The 15,492-nt window shown below is 36.5% G+C and overlaps 5 protein-coding genes across 5 annotated transcripts; 1 reads left to right on the forward strand and 4 right to left on the reverse strand. All coding sequences in view use genetic code 12, as the record gives it.

The window, feature by feature from the left end:
• Window positions 1–86: 86 nt before the first annotated feature.
• On the forward strand, window positions 87–659 carry I9W82_001795 (uncharacterized protein; the record flags this gene model as incomplete). Its single annotated transcript, XM_067690579.1, has 1 exon — window positions 87–659. The coding sequence occupies one exon, from the start codon at window positions 87–89 to the stop codon at window positions 657–659; it is 573 nt and encodes a 190-aa protein (XP_067549031.1).
• Window positions 660–745: 86 nt separating this feature from the next.
• I9W82_001796 (uncharacterized protein) lies at window positions 746–2,329 on the reverse strand (the record flags this gene model as incomplete). Its single annotated transcript, XM_067690580.1, has 1 exon — window positions 746–2,329. One exon carries the CDS (start codon window positions 2,327–2,329, stop codon window positions 746–748), a length of 1,584 nt encoding a protein of 527 aa, XP_067549032.1.
• Window positions 2,330–4,680: 2,351 nt separating this feature from the next.
• I9W82_001797 (uncharacterized protein) lies at window positions 4,681–7,287 on the reverse strand (the record flags this gene model as incomplete). The annotated part of the gene is made up of 1 exon (XM_067690581.1): window positions 4,681–7,287. The coding sequence occupies one exon, from the start codon at window positions 7,285–7,287 to the stop codon at window positions 4,681–4,683; it is 2,607 nt and encodes an 868-aa protein (XP_067549033.1).
• A 1,554-nt stretch (window positions 7,288–8,841) lies between these two features.
• Window positions 8,842–11,847, reverse strand: I9W82_001798 (uncharacterized protein; the record flags this gene model as incomplete). Its single annotated transcript, XM_067690582.1, has 1 exon — window positions 8,842–11,847. The coding sequence occupies one exon, from the start codon at window positions 11,845–11,847 to the stop codon at window positions 8,842–8,844; it is 3,006 nt and encodes a 1,001-aa protein (XP_067549034.1).
• Window positions 11,848–12,822: 975 nt separating this feature from the next.
• On the reverse strand, window positions 12,823–14,838 carry I9W82_001799 (uncharacterized protein; the record flags this gene model as incomplete). Its single annotated transcript, XM_067690583.1, has 1 exon — window positions 12,823–14,838. The coding sequence occupies one exon, from the start codon at window positions 14,836–14,838 to the stop codon at window positions 12,823–12,825; it is 2,016 nt and encodes a 671-aa protein (XP_067549035.1).
• Between the last annotated feature and the right edge of the window lie 654 nt (window positions 14,839–15,492).

Genomic DNA, 15,492 nt, shown 5'->3' on the forward strand with positions numbered 1-15,492 from the left:
TTTGTTTCAAACCCATTTGGTAGCGAGAGATACAACAAAAATATCATCCACACAACCGAATTGTCTTCTTTCTGCACCTCAAACCAATGATTGTACTAACTCCACAAGAGATAATTGACAAATGCCCGAGAAGGATACTCAATAAAATTGCAAAGGATGAGTTGGGTTTACTAGGGAAGCAGCCTTCTGAAGGTAAGGAGCTACCGGAACAATCATCATCATCAGTAATAACAAAGTTGCATCAATTAATAGTCAGCACTTTATCGACACCTGAGACACTGCGATTTATCCAAGAGGGACGTGCATCGTCTTCAGCTCCCCTACAAAACATAAGTATTAACATCAATGACGTTATACTTGATGTTGAGAACCTACCGCAAGTCCAATACCAGCTGCATCAGCTGCGACAGGGGCAACTTTCCAATTACAGTTTAAATCAAGATATAGATGTCGGTGTTCTTCTGGGTGATGATGAGGAGGAGGAGGAGGAGTCTGTTGATCCTGAGGTTGCTGAATATTTAAAGTTCAAGAAGGATCATCAGTTGAAGTTTTTAAAAGAAGTTAAACAGAGAGGATTGATTTTGAAAAGAGGGGGTGAAGGACGTCAAGGAGAAGGGCAAGTTGGGCAAAGTCAAACCAACAAGTTCATGAATTACTAAACATGCATATGTCTCCTACTTTTCATAGTGAATAAATAACCCATTGCATTATATATCTATACACTTTTACTGTAAAGAACTGGCTTTTACTTCATCTTAACAAAGACACCTTCATCCAAGTTCATAGTCAAATGTACACATTTCTTTGGTGGGTAAGTATCATCCTGTGATTCCAAAGTTGGAAACATTTGAGCCAATCTAGCAACCACATAACTAGCTTCAGTCAAAGCAAATTGTTGACCCAAACATATACGTGGACCACCATTGAATGGCAAGTAAGCCCAACCCAATCTCTTGATATTTTCCCATCTTTCTGGTTTGAATTCTTTGGAGTCTTTACCGTAGTATTCCTCCAATCTGTGAGTTTTGTAAATGGTGTATGCAACAGTTGAACCTTTAGGGACAAAGATTGGTTTAGAACCATCTGATCCACCACCACGAGGTAATGTCGTGTCTCTAGTAGCAGTTCTGAAGTTGACTGGGACAGATGGATATAATCTAAGGGTTTCATTAAGAACAGCTTTCAAGTATTCACATTTCTTTAAAGTTTCAAAAGTGATTGATTCAACTCTTGCATCTTCACCTTCACCAAAGTTTTCAACAATTTCTTGTCTTAATTTTTGCCAAACCTGAGGGTTTCTTGATAATTCATACATGGTGAAGGATAATAATCCTGCAGTGGTGTCTCTACCAGCAACCATAATGTTTAATAATTGATCTTGCAAAACCTTTGGATTTCTAGTTTGTTTCACCAATTCATAAAGGAAAACATAACCATCTTTGGATTTTTCTTCCAACTCTTCTGGGGTGAAATTTAATGCCTTGTTAACAAAATATTGAGCCAAATGTTGAACTTTGATGTTACAATCTCTAAATTCTTTGGTGTTGATAAGAAAGTAAAACATTTGCATATAAGTTCTTGTAGCAAGATATTTTTGAGACTTGTTGAAAGCTTCAGCGAAATGTTCTCTTCCTGGAATATCATTTGGTGGAGCAACACCCAATTTGTCATCATATAATGAATGAACAGATTCTCCAAATAAAAATTCAGTAGCAGTATCAACAGTAAATTTGAAAAACAATTCTTGTAAATCAAAAGTGTTAAAATTGTTGGCTCTAATATGTTTAGCAAGAATTTGTAAATGAGGTTCCAATGATTTAACATGAGCAATTTGTTCTCTAGCAAATTGTGGACGCAACATTGCTCTTGAATCTTTCCAACCATTACCATCCAAAGTGAAGATACCATCTCCTAAAAGTGGAGCAAAATGAGCGTGTCTAGTACCCAAGGAAAAATCATTAAATTGAGTAGCCAATACTGCCTTGATATTTTCTGGATCAACCGTCAAGACAATCTTCAATAAACCACAAACATTTAAATACATGGAATGGTTTGGATATTCATCAAATTGTTCATCACCCCAATCGACTAATCTACCTTGGTTTTTCTTTTGTACTGCTTCTATCAAAGCAAATACCCCTGTGATTCCAGCTTTACGGAATTTTGGTGGGTCTTGACATCCCTGTTTCCAAGCAATATAGTAATTTCTAATGTTTAAAAGTGGGACATAAGTTAATAGGATAATGAATACAATACTGTACCATTTGGTTAAATATGGAAGTAATTTTTCACCAAAGTCTGAAACCTGGTCTATTATGGAAGAAGACATATTGAGTTGTGGCGTTGGTATAAGTAATGAAATGTAATTGATAGGTAAGAAAAAGAAGAAGACGAGAAAAGATTGTATATTGCTGGTTGGGAAAACCGCTGGTTATATATATGTATATATATATATATATATGGTTCACATGATGAGTAGTTTTAGACTGTGATAATTTTTTATTACTATTGTTGGTATGTTTTTGTAACTGATGCTACCATCGGAGATTACCAAGTAATAATAATAATAATAGTAGTGTACTTTGTAACAAAAAATATATTTACTATTTATATTGAATGGAATGATTCTAATATTATTATTACACAAAACTAGGAGGTGGGGTAGAATGAAACACACGTTGTTGATATAATGATACCAGCAAGTACTGTTAGAAAACTATTAAAGCTATACTAGAGGAGAGTGTCTTACAGGCGTCGTCAAACTACAATGTAACGTCTCTATGTAATGCCTGTAATTGCTTTTGCTTACTACTTTCTATTCTGTCAAAAATATTTTTTACCCAACAAAAATTAAGTGCACACTAAATTTATTACTGTATTTGTTTATCAGATGACCACTCTATATCTCTCTCTTCCTAAAGTAGCAAATTGTAAGAACTGGGGTAGCAATTTAATGACGTAAAGCTTTATATATATATAGATATATATAGATATGTCAGTATGGTTACGAATCTTGCTACTACTTGAGGCTACCCCACATATTATGAATTTTTATAAATTTTTGTGTACATAAGTATTTCTTAACTCTGATTGGTTCATTCAAATAAGCTTAATTTATATATATATATGTATATATTGCTAAGTTGAGCACTCATTAGACCAAAATCAAACGTACCTACAACTGTCCTTCTACCTAACTAACTTGGCTTTTCTTTGGTATTGTTTTTAAACAGCAATATAACGTCTACATTGTATGACACTAAAAAAAGTATAGCAGCAGTTTCTAGTGCATCTCTCTACTTACACTGAAACAACTTGATCAGCTCATAAACACAACATATTCTATCACATGCCAACTCACACATACTGTGTTATCTACTCCTAATAGCATGTGATAATTCATTCATGCATTCTTCTTCTCGACAGCATTTGACGGAAAAACAATAAAAAATAAAAAAATAAAAAAAAATAAAGCGGATTTTATGCACAAAGTGTTATATATAATATGACAATAGCAAAGAGAAACAAGCTACATTAATTCCGGTTATTGCGGTATTTTATTACACAAAAATAAACTCCGGCAGTATTATGCGCTTTCTAGTATGCGGAATTAACCAAAGTACACGTAAATGTCAAACGCAACTTTTCTTTTGTTGTAAACGGAGTTTTATCATTTCATTGTAACCCCCTTGTTTGTATTAGTTTAAAACCTTATATTCCTCTTCATTCTAAGGGTGCTTGATACATCATACTGCTTATCTATTAACACAATTCTTTCTTTTTCTCTTTTCCGTTCCTTAATATCCCACAACCACAAAAACAGTACACTTATGTACTTGCTATATCCAATCCTCTTGAAAGGACTTTTATAGTCAGACATTCACAATATAATGAAAAGAGTAAATAGCTGTACCCCCCTTCCCCTACACTACTCTCTTATTCCCATTTGTATTCAACTGGCACTTCTTGCTCGTACTTGCTAAGGAAATAGATGCGTATCTTATTTTTTGGTTGCAAAACGGAGCTAAAAAAAGTAAAACAAAAAAAAATTACTAAAGCAAAGTCTTAATCCTTCCACTTTTACTCTTTTATTTCAATTACACCTTCTATATCATTATACAACCTGACATAAACTGTTTATTCTCTACTTTATCAATTTGTTTGAGTCGGTCATCAAACAATTATATCAAAAAGAAAGAAAAGTCTACAAAACAAACGCCATTCGCTGCAGAATATTTAATAAAAGAGAAACCACCCCAAACCGTTACTAATTGTAATAACCTGAACAATAAAAACAACACTTACTTAGCAAGGTTCCTTTACGAAACTTTGCTAAGTATACAAAAAAAATGGTAATTTGAAATGCCTTCAAATTAAATAATATTCTGGACGACATGAGAGTCGAACTCATGACCTTCTGCTTGCAAGGCAGACGCGCTACCAACTACGCCAGACGCCCGAATTTACGAGGTTTTTTTCTTTAGGTTTAAGACACTGGCTTGATTTTGATCACGTTTTGTCATACAAAATACAACTTCTGACGATTTTACTTATTCCTCATCTACAATTTATTGCATTAAAAACGTCGATAAATTGCTGTCACTACAGCTACTTATCCTAGAAAGTAAATGAACGCCACATGGAATAGCTGTTCTGTATTCAACTCTCATTTTGCTTCTGTTATTCCAGTAAAGTGTAACCAAAAAGCTTTCCGTCATCGTATAAAATGTAAAGCAAATATACTGGTCCATTTCTATCTCTCACATCATTCCTGTTTTCACTAACCACGGGTTCACAATCACCATTATTTACATCCATTTCTCCCTTCTTCTCCCGAACACTCAATCCAATAATGGTCCGAAAATTCTTATATGCATCCACATAGTCATATTCATCATCAGAATCATCACCATGTTCACGATTATGCTCATTATCGGGTTTAATTTTATACGCATTAGGAAACACGTGCTCTTGTCTCATTCCATAAACTCCTCTATAAGTGCACAATCTCATAATTGTCACTATCCCTTGCTGGGAAACACCAATAAAACATGACAATTCAGGAATCACCGCTGATATTGAAAGTCTATTTGCATGAGAGCTTTCTCTCTTTTCATGCAAGTCCAAATTAAACAAAGGGTTAGTTGCACAAGGACAATATAATGTTGGATACTTGAACAATGCAATCCTTTTTGAACTTGAAACAATCAAAAAATCATCAACAAAATTTTCCACTTTCTCATGGAGGGCAATGTCTTTGAGAATTCTATGGTATTCACCATTGACATTTGCCAATTTGGCAGTAGCCGGCATTCGAATAATGGGAGGTTCAACACCTTTAAAATCAATTGACTCGGATTTGTAAAATTGATAGCTGGCAGCGATACCCAAACTAGTCCCATCATCTTCTCCATTCTCATTCTTGTTTTGAAAATCACGGCCTTTCTTATTTAGAGCTTCACTTTCTGCTAATATCCTGCCTCGTTCTTTTTCATCATCTATTTCACAATCGCCAAACACAGATTGTAACGAGCCAACCGGTAGGAACCAATTAGGATGAAAAGGTTGGATTGTCCAGCAATCCTCCTTCACTGCACATCGTGATACGGTTGTAGGCTTGGAGAATTCAACTCTTTTAAAAGCGTTTTCGGCATTGCTAATAAAATCCAGTTGATTGTATTGACCTTGGTGTCTGCGACGATACCATCCGTCATCTCCATTACCATACTCCAAGGACTCAGTTAATAGATCGGTATAGTAAACTCTTCTATGTTGGAAGAATTCCAAATCAAACTTGCTTAATGGTCCTGCAACGAGTTTGAATTCAAACTCAAAAATTACTACTTCTCCTGTAATAGAGACACACGCAACCTGAACCGTGTGTTCTGTATGCTTTATGATGGAAACACTTGGTATATTATGTCCTAGGTTTTCCGATCTTGCATGATAGAACCTTCCATCTTGCTCGTGGTAATATAATAATACGACACATCGTGAGTTATCAGACGTAACAACAAAGTTATCCTTTATGTCGAGACCCCATAGGGATGCGCTCATCCTAATTTTAAAATCTGGAGAAATTACCAAATTTCTAAAATCCTCTTCTTCAATTGATGGCTTGAAGTTTTGCATCTGTTCAATAAATCGATCAACAAACCATATTAGTAAACACCCGTCATCAATACAAGTGCAAACAACAGTCTTGCCAAGAAACTGACAGCTTTTGATGTAGTTAATGTTATGCGGGAAAACCGGAATTGAAGTAGCAAGTAAATCTGTCTCTGTAGTAATTGAAGGTCGAGTGTCAAACATCAAACGTGGGGTTTCATTGGGTAAGTTTGTGACCGGATCAAAATCATAAATTTGGAGTGTGGATCTCAAAGCAACAACAAGATAGTCACCACTCTCATGTGAGAAAATGCAGGTTAAATTATTTCTATATTTGATACTATCCATCTCCGATTTCAAAGCGGTTGTTCCTATTGCATTCAAATTTGTTCCGTTGTAAAACTTCTCCGCTGGTGCTTGTTGCAATAGAATCTGCTCCTTACGAGGTTCGATATTGATGTGAAAGCTATCTTTGTCCAATTCCTTCACTGGTGGTCCAAAGATGAAGTTGGTTTTATCTTGTAAACGAGGATACCTATAGTTGACACTTGATGCCTTCTTTTCAGTATATTTGAAGCTATTGTCAAGATCTTCAAACTGAGACATTGTCTTCCAATTGACAATGGAAGTGGAGTAGTTAGGGGCATCGTCATGCATACTCGTATCAAAATGTACTATCGCGGGCTCATTCTCCACAACATCACGATCCTGACTATATTGTAGTGAATTACTCCTCGCCTCAGGACTATTTCCTCTAATAAAATAATTAACAAGCGACCTAAATCGACTACCAAGATCATTCTCTCCAGCTACTGCTCCATTGTTTTCACCAAGTACAACATTTTCTGCAACTCGAGGTTGGTAATGCACTTGTTCGTGTTCAGTCTCGTTATCAATGTCCTCATCAGACCAGTCCGAATCAGTTTCATACTGTGATTCATCTGTTGAATCATATTCATCTTCAGCTTGAATTCGATCTATATCATCATAATAGGTAAATTCCACAATGCCATCTTCATCGTTCGTACGCAACAAGTCACCATGTGGTCCACCAAAATGACCATAATGTTCTGGCTGCTGATGTCCATCATAGACACCATCAAGTCGAGTGGGATGTGGCTGATTGATTAATGTTCTGTCTACCCCTCGTAGTGCAAGAAAATCTTCATATCCTTCCATTTTCTGGCCAATCTAAGACTTGTGAGTGCTAGCTAATAACTTCAGGGGTCTGCTGTAGTAAAGAAGCCACTTACGGGCATATATATATATATGTGTGTGTGTATGTGTGCTCTTCGCTTAGGTCGTCGTTGTGTGACGCAATCACTCGTTCTTGGAGGCTCTGCTGCATTTTTTTTCAAAACCTTATATCAAACGCAATTATACTCCATGAAGAGACAATAATGCCATCAAAAATCACATCCATCAATTACAATCGGCTAGGAGCTTCCATGTTTATGCCAAGTTTATACTGAAAGGATATAGACATGCTCACTAACTGCTTCATGATGCCAAAAATCCCGCGAGGAAAGGAAAATGTGACCCCAATCCTACAATACAAGCCAGTACCTACACGTGCAATTGGGAGATTTTTACTCAAGTTGTAATTTCATGATCTTTACTACGATATAACCAAGACTGCGACGAGGTTGTGCTGATTTTGAATGCTACAATACACCATTGACTTTGTTTTTATTGCTTTACGGTGTAAAATTTGGGCTTCAGAGCTTGGCTCGTCTATGAGGAGAGGAAGACAAGGTGGTAAGTGTGGGGTGGATTCTTCGATTCTCAACATTAGGGCCACGCAGAAAATGGCAGGGGATGTGCTGGCAGAGATCCCAAACAGAAGAAGACAAGGGCATTACTCCGCGAAGTAATTGGATTGATGGCCTTTATTATTGAGAGATTGCCGTTAACGTCCGCTGCTGACAAAGATTTACTCGCAGTACCACATGTATTATCAAACAGCTTTTCTTTAGCAGGATGGAAGGGTCCAGCGCCTTCGTTTCTTCTGAGAGCTCAATTGTTGTTACACGTTTTCAACTACTAGAAAGAGTCGTCTACACTTCTGCTGTTATTTGATCAAGAACAATTTTCAGTATAGGTCTGATGAATTCACCACAGAGTAGAAAGAAAGATAATCATGTCAAGAGAGAGGAGAATAAGAGTCAGGATGTAAACAACAAGATAAATATAGCATAGAATTGAAATAAAATACTGACGGGCACCACTCCACCAAATATCTTTCCCAACTGAATTTCAACGTTAAGCAGCATGAAGTAACACTTTGTAATTGAACAACCCCTTCAACACGTACTTTCAATGGAGCAACCTCTTCTACGCCTCTTCTCAACCCGGTTCAAATTTCAACAAACTCCCAAGTAAAACATATGTCAACAATGGATTTTCTCATTGCTAGACTTGCTAACTGTATTCAGAAGATAAAGTCTTCTTCTTCTTCCAGGATTCAAATCCAGCTTCATATAAGCATATATTGAACTGGTTCAAGGATCGAAAAAGGAAATCCGTATTCAAATGTCCCCCCGAATAGCCTTTAACGAGGAAATCATTAGCACTACATTAGATGCAGCGTCCTAATTATGATAACCTCAGACCAGAAGACACCTGAGCGATTTTTCTATCATCATCTATCCCCCCTCAACTATAATTCGCTCTCTTGCTGGTTTGCTCTGGACAACTAGATCTAACTCCGCTTTTCTCCATTGTCATAATCCATTATTTCCAAAATGTTCTATAATCAAGAATGCCTCCATTCAACCACCACTTTGTTTTGTCCTCATAGATCCAATTCCCTCTGGGATTTTGAACCCAGCGACCCGTTGCTTGCGCTGCACGAATCTGCTCACTTTTCATTTTCTCATGAGCAAGTTGATGTATAGTCGGTCTCGAATAGTTGGTCCTGATCTTTGTTGGTTTATAATAATCATTGGTGAAGCCACGCAGGCCAAAAAATTGGCCAGTTTGAGGGTCAATGTCTAATTTTTCATCAGTAAATGGTGGTAGATAAGAGGCAAGGTTTTCAATATCCTCTTCTTCGGGTTCCTCAGCGGGTGTAGCATCGCTTCTTGTGTCATCTTGCTCATCATTTATCAAACTTGGGGTCACATTATATCCTGTCGATGGCCGACCAATACATCTCTTCAACAACAGCTGGGCATCTTCAGTAGCATCACCTTCTTCTCTTCCTGATACATCACCTTCTTCTGTGACAGCTGCATTTCCTTCATTTTCTAACAACTGAGGTACTGGTTCTTCTTTCCTCTTGTGATCATAACGTTCAACTATGAAACACTCATTGGTGTCGGCAAATCTGACTTTGTTTGTTTTCCGACGGAAAGTTTTCTTGAAACTAGCTTTAACAACATCCAAAGCTCTACGCAAGTGTTTCAGTTTTACTTTCCTTTTCGTGCCAGTGACACCATCTGCAGAATCATCACGAATTTTAATAATGGGTTTCAAAACCAATGGGACTACTTCAGTGCCTTCAACCTCTGCTTGTTTAGGTAAATCACATTCAGCACCAGCAACATCTTCAGTAGCTTTATCTGCATCAATTGCAGGCTCGGTTAGGTCATTCTTCTTTCTCTTTGATGATGACCGTCTTTTTCTGTGTTTCTTCTTTTGGCGCTTGCGTTTGGAAACATCCACCAGGACTTCTAACTCTTCAGCTCCACAACTCGCTTTTGGTGTATCAACAATAGGACTAGTTGCATCAGCTTCCTGTGTGTTTCTTTTAAAAGGCTTAATCAACTTCTTCAAAACTCTCATCACTTTGGTTTTCCTCTTCAATTCTTTAACTCTAGTTGCAGCACCTGCATATTCTGGGTTCAATGGTGGAGTATCAGCAGCTGGCGGTTCCATTACCGCATCTAACCTTGTCAATTCGGGTTGTTGTCCTTCTGGTTCACGTGCATCTAAGGTAGTGGTATTTTCTTGATCATTATTGATGGCAGCACTTACATCAACATCATTGACTGTGGTCTCGTTTTCAGTGTTCAAATTATTTCTTGTGCCTTCATTGCTGGTGGACGCATTTCCATTGTTGACATTGTTTTCCAATTTTGCATCCTCTTCATCTTTGTAATCATCAGCATCAAATAACACCTCCACTTCTCCCGTTGTTTCAAATGGTACCCATTTACGTTTCCTCTGGAATAAATTCTTCAACTTTGCCTTAAAAGGGGACTTTTGCCTTCCAACTGACTCATTAATTTCATCTGATTTTGGTTTCTGTTTCCTCAACGTGACAAATCTGATCCACTTTTGATTCCATTTTGTATTTTCTTTTCCTTTTGGTTCATTATTCAAGTAAGTTTCACCTTCAATTCTGATAACATTAGGGACATCTTCACACTTGTTCAGACTGGTTTCCTCATTCTTCTCAACATTTTCAATTTTTGTTTCTTCTTCCTTGTGGTTGTTATGTGACAGAGATAATTTTTCCAACAGAGAATCACCAATTGATTTCAACTTCACGACTTCCTTTTTGACAACAGTTTTAGCATCCACTTTCACTTCAATGTTTGTTGCTTGGTTGAGTTCACATTTAATTTCAGTATCCAATCTTGTTTCAACATTTGATAACTTATCAACGGCATGCTGGTTCTTTAATTTCGTTCCTTGATCCAACACCTTCACACAATTGTTCACAACTTTCTTGTCTTCAACCTTGATGTTTTCAACTTGTTTGCCTTCAGCTTGATTACCTTCATCTTTATTGCCGTCAACTTTCTTTTCTTCAACTTTATTTACTTCAGCTTTCGTGTCAACTTGTTCAACTTTGATTTGCTTGGTTTCAACTTGTTCAATTTCAACTTCTTCAACTTCATCTTTAACTTGCTCATCTTCCTCGTGTTCAATTTTAACGTCATCAACTTTCACTTGTCCAACTTTAACTTTTTCAACTTTCACTTCTTCAACTTTCACTTGTTCAACTTCAACTTTTTTGACTTCAACTTTAACTTGTTCAACTTCAACTTTTTGATTTTCAACTTTAATTTCATATGTTTTAACTTCAACTTCATCTTCAACATTCTTATCTTCAACTTCCTCATCTTCAATCTGCTCATCTTCAACTTCATCTTCAACTTCATCTTCAACACTTTTCAAATTCAATTTTTCAAATTCATGGGTAAAACTATCGATGGAGTCAGTAGCTTCAATACTTTTCACATTCAATTGTTCAAATTGTTGTATAAGACTGTTCATGCGGTCAATTGCCGCGCTTTCATTATCATCATTAATAGCAGCCAACTTTGATTCAAAATTTGGGAATCTGTCATCAATACGCAGCTTCTCCCATCTTCTTTTTAAGCGTGAATGATCATCTTCATCTGATACCTGGATGGCGGCTTCAACTTGCATGTCCTCATAAGTAGTCAAGCTCAATTGTTTAAATTCTTGGGTGAGACTGTAAATTGGGTCATTTGCTGCATTTGTGGTTTTTCTGTTTGCAGCTCTTTCCAACAAAGTCATTGGTTTTGGGATTGAAGCAAGAGGATAGGTGCGTTCTCTTGCATCTTTGCTTGACTCTAACATGGTAAATGGTTTCTTGGTTGGTAACATGATTTGCTTGCTCATATTCAGGTGTTGAGCTAAGTTGTACATTCTCATCAAGTTGGCTTCTTCATCAGTTGCTTGGTCGAAGTTTTCCAACATTGAATCGGAGGCAATGGCACGTGGTGGTTGTTGTTTTAAATAGTAAGTGGCGTACAACAGCATGTTACTGGGAATAAGGGTAGATGAAGAAAGAAAGGAAGAAAGAAAGGGGAAACAAGTTATGTGGCTTTTGTGGATATACACTTTTTGAGGGGTTTTATGGCATTAAGCATATCAAAAAAGCAGACAGACAGAAAACAATTAGGATGAGGTATATTAGTGATTGACGTTTAGTTCTGATCTCCCTGTATTACTCCAATAGACTGTATAGCGATAAACATATATACATTGCATCATATCTTTGATTGTTCTGTTGGTTCTTGTATCTGTAGATCTTTTTTGCAACACAATCTTAATTTTAGATCATGCACCAAATCTGTGAACCGATACTTAATAAATCATTCTTTGATGCATAGTGATGGGCTTTTATGATACAGAAGCTAATTTGAATGAATGGCTTCGGTGTTTGGTGATTTGAGTGAGTTGTAAACTGGAAGTTTAGTGTAAATAATTTTGCAGCTGAGAAGAACTGCGACATCTGGAATATGAAGTGTCAAGTAACGAGTGAGGTAAGCTATGATGATGAAAGCTGATGTCTTGTATGGCAAAGTTTGAGTACTTGTTTAGATGATGAAGTTGTATGGAGAGAACTTATGGTCTTTTTCGACCAAGAGAACAGACTTCACCAAAATGTTTTTACAACCATATTGTAGTTACATCATAGTTATGGTATTACTTTTACTGATATGTACACTTTTAGCACATAGTTTTTGCAGTAATTGTGCGGCAAGGATTCATCAAATTTAGCTGTTGTTGGGGATCTTGTATGGATCGAGGTGCCAGTGATACTGTGCTCTCTGTGAAGAGTCCTTACACAGTACATGTGTATACAGATTACTGGTTCAGTGTGTGTATTTGTAAAAGAATGTTGTACTGTTTTAAAGAGATTAAAGTCCCATTATTGACTAGAGTAAGTAACGTGATTTTATTCTAAATTTAAGCTATACTTCTTGATATACGTGAGCATCTTCTTCTCCTCTAGAGCTCCCCCACAATGGGGATTTTCCATTTCAATCCTAGCTTATCATAACTGCATTTTGATTCAGGAACCAGCCTGTTCTCAGCATCAGCATCACCGTCATATTTGTCATTCACCAGCTCTCTCAGCTCTTGCAAAGTACTCAATACTTGCTTCTCCTTCAGTAAGACTCCCTGACTTGGCTCTCTTGAAGGTTGTGGGGGTCGACTTGAATATTCCTTCCAATCCAAAGTATAATCCCCAAATCGATTGATAAATTGTCGTTGTTGATAAATGGTACTAAACTTGTAAAATCGTTTGGTGCTGGTTAAATTCTTGAAATAGAAATTGGCGTAATTGTTCAATTTTCTCAAATCATACTTGAACGCAGAATATAGTGAGTTTAATGACGAGTATGATGACGCGGCTGACACTGAACCAGATAATGCTGAAAATGATCTCTTGTGGTAATTTTGAAAATTCGTACCACTTCCAAATTCTCCTTTCGCAGCATCACCTTCTTTAAATGCCCACGATGAGTTTGAATCATTGACAATTTCTTCATTATATTCTTTCAAGAATGATTTATCAAATTCATGCCACAAATCATAAGGATCACCAGTACCATATCTTCCATGACAGTTACCATTTTCGTCACCACCGCCATTTTGAACATAATTCAATGCTTTATATAAATTCTTTAGTAAAATATTGATAAAATATTTGTATTCTGTTTGTTTCATTGAATAATACAATAGATCGTATTCATCATACAACAAGGATGGTTGACTAATATCGATAAAGTATATTCTGAACCCACTTTTCAAATATAATCCAATTTCTTCCATTTTGATTGTCACCCTACGCAATTTGTTTCGTTTTGTCCTTTGATTTTCTTTGGGAGGGATGGTGAATTGTGCCACACGAAGAAAACAAAACTGATTCTTGGGTAATATGTCGTTAATGTTTGTTGGTGGATAAAACAGTTTGGTGACGGTAGTATTTGGTGACGTGGCTGCAGTATTGTTTTCAATTGATGGGTGTCCATTGGCATTAGCATCTACCGTATGATCCATAGAGCCACTGACACTTCTATCAACCCCTCCTCCATTGACAATACCAGAAGGTCGGATGATTCTGCTGCCAAGTGTCGAACTTCCTTCATTACTAGTATGATTGTTGATACTATTCCTGTTGTGACCCAGAGTAGCTCTTACTCCGTCCATCTCCACTACTCCCTCTGCATCTTGCTCCATCGCATCTTCATCTGCTTCATCTAGATCTTCAAATTGTGCCTCTGCTTTCAATTCATGTTCCACCTCCTCATCTTCTTCATCATAAACATCATATTTAATTTCAAATTTGGTAGTACCCAATCCATGTCCATGTTTAACTGCTAATCCTATGTTTAGATTATATTGACCTGGAGCTAACCATACATCTTTGGAATAACTCAACAAATAGGTGTGATTAATTTCAACAAAATGATTGAAAACATAATTCTTTGGTTCATCAATCTTGTAATCGGAATATTCAGCATATAATCTCTTGTTTTTCAATATTGAATATATGTATTTCCATGAATCTTTGACGTATTGGACATTGAGGGGGTTGTATGTTTGCAATTGGGTGTCTTCTTCTTTTTCGGCTGTCGCCAGTTCATCATACCGATCACCAAACTCTTGTCTGAGTGATTCAACTTGGGTTGGATTTGTTGTTATAGCTCTAAAGCTAATGAGATTATCACTATTCATTGAAACATATTCATCCTCCTTATTCAAGTTATCAATCAACTTCAATCTTTTGGCGATAATCTTTCTATTGACATATCTAAACGAGTCAAGGGATTTGATATATGGTTTAAGCCAAGGCAACACCTTGATAATGACATTTATTGTATCATCACCGAAAATAGCAACAATCTTGTGGTAAAATAAGTCATTGTATAGGATGTAGTAGTGACTATTGATGTACTTCAAATTGGATTGAGGAACCATATACAATAGTCTCATTTGTATTTCCAAAGGTAGATCCATCAACATGGCTGCTAAGTATATTTAGTCTATCTCTAGTGTCTAGTTATTGAATGAATAAAATCTATGTGAGTTAAGGAACAGAAGCAGTAATCTATGAGGGCATCTGATATATCTCTAAGTTGAATGTGGGATAAACAGTTGGTCAAAATTTGTTGAGTTTCGTATCTTGTGAGTGGTAATTTTTTTGCCTTTTGTTTTGTCTTTATGACGTAATTGGAGGAGTAACGGTACTAAGCACTTTAAGTATCGAAAGTAATGTACTTTAGTATAGGTTATATCAATAGTAGATAGTAAGTGTTAGTATAGTGAATATGCTGTGACTTGGTTTGATAAGATCATATGATTTTAGTATACTATGTTTGTGTAGTTTGTGTAGTTTGTGGTGTGGTGGTGTGTATACTTTCTTCAAAGTTTGCTATTTCTTATTGTTTTAAGTGGAAAAGTAGTGATGTCTAATTTATGAATTATACGACATTGAACTTTTTCATTATTTTTTGGCGACAATCTGTTTCTTTGAATCAAAGTCAAGATAATATATTGTTTATGCCAAGACTTACGAGAAACGGTCGTGTTTATGTATCAAGTCAAGATAATATCACCTGGCCAAGGCTTTACAAGCTATGGTTTGTGGGGCAAGACTCGTCCAACAGAAAG

This window comes from Candida metapsilosis, assembly GCF_017655625.1.
Source record: "Candida metapsilosis strain BP57 chromosome Unknown scaffold2, whole genome shotgun sequence".
NCBI classification, from domain to species: Eukaryota; Fungi; Ascomycota; class Pichiomycetes; order Serinales; family Debaryomycetaceae; genus Lodderomyces; species Lodderomyces metapsilosis.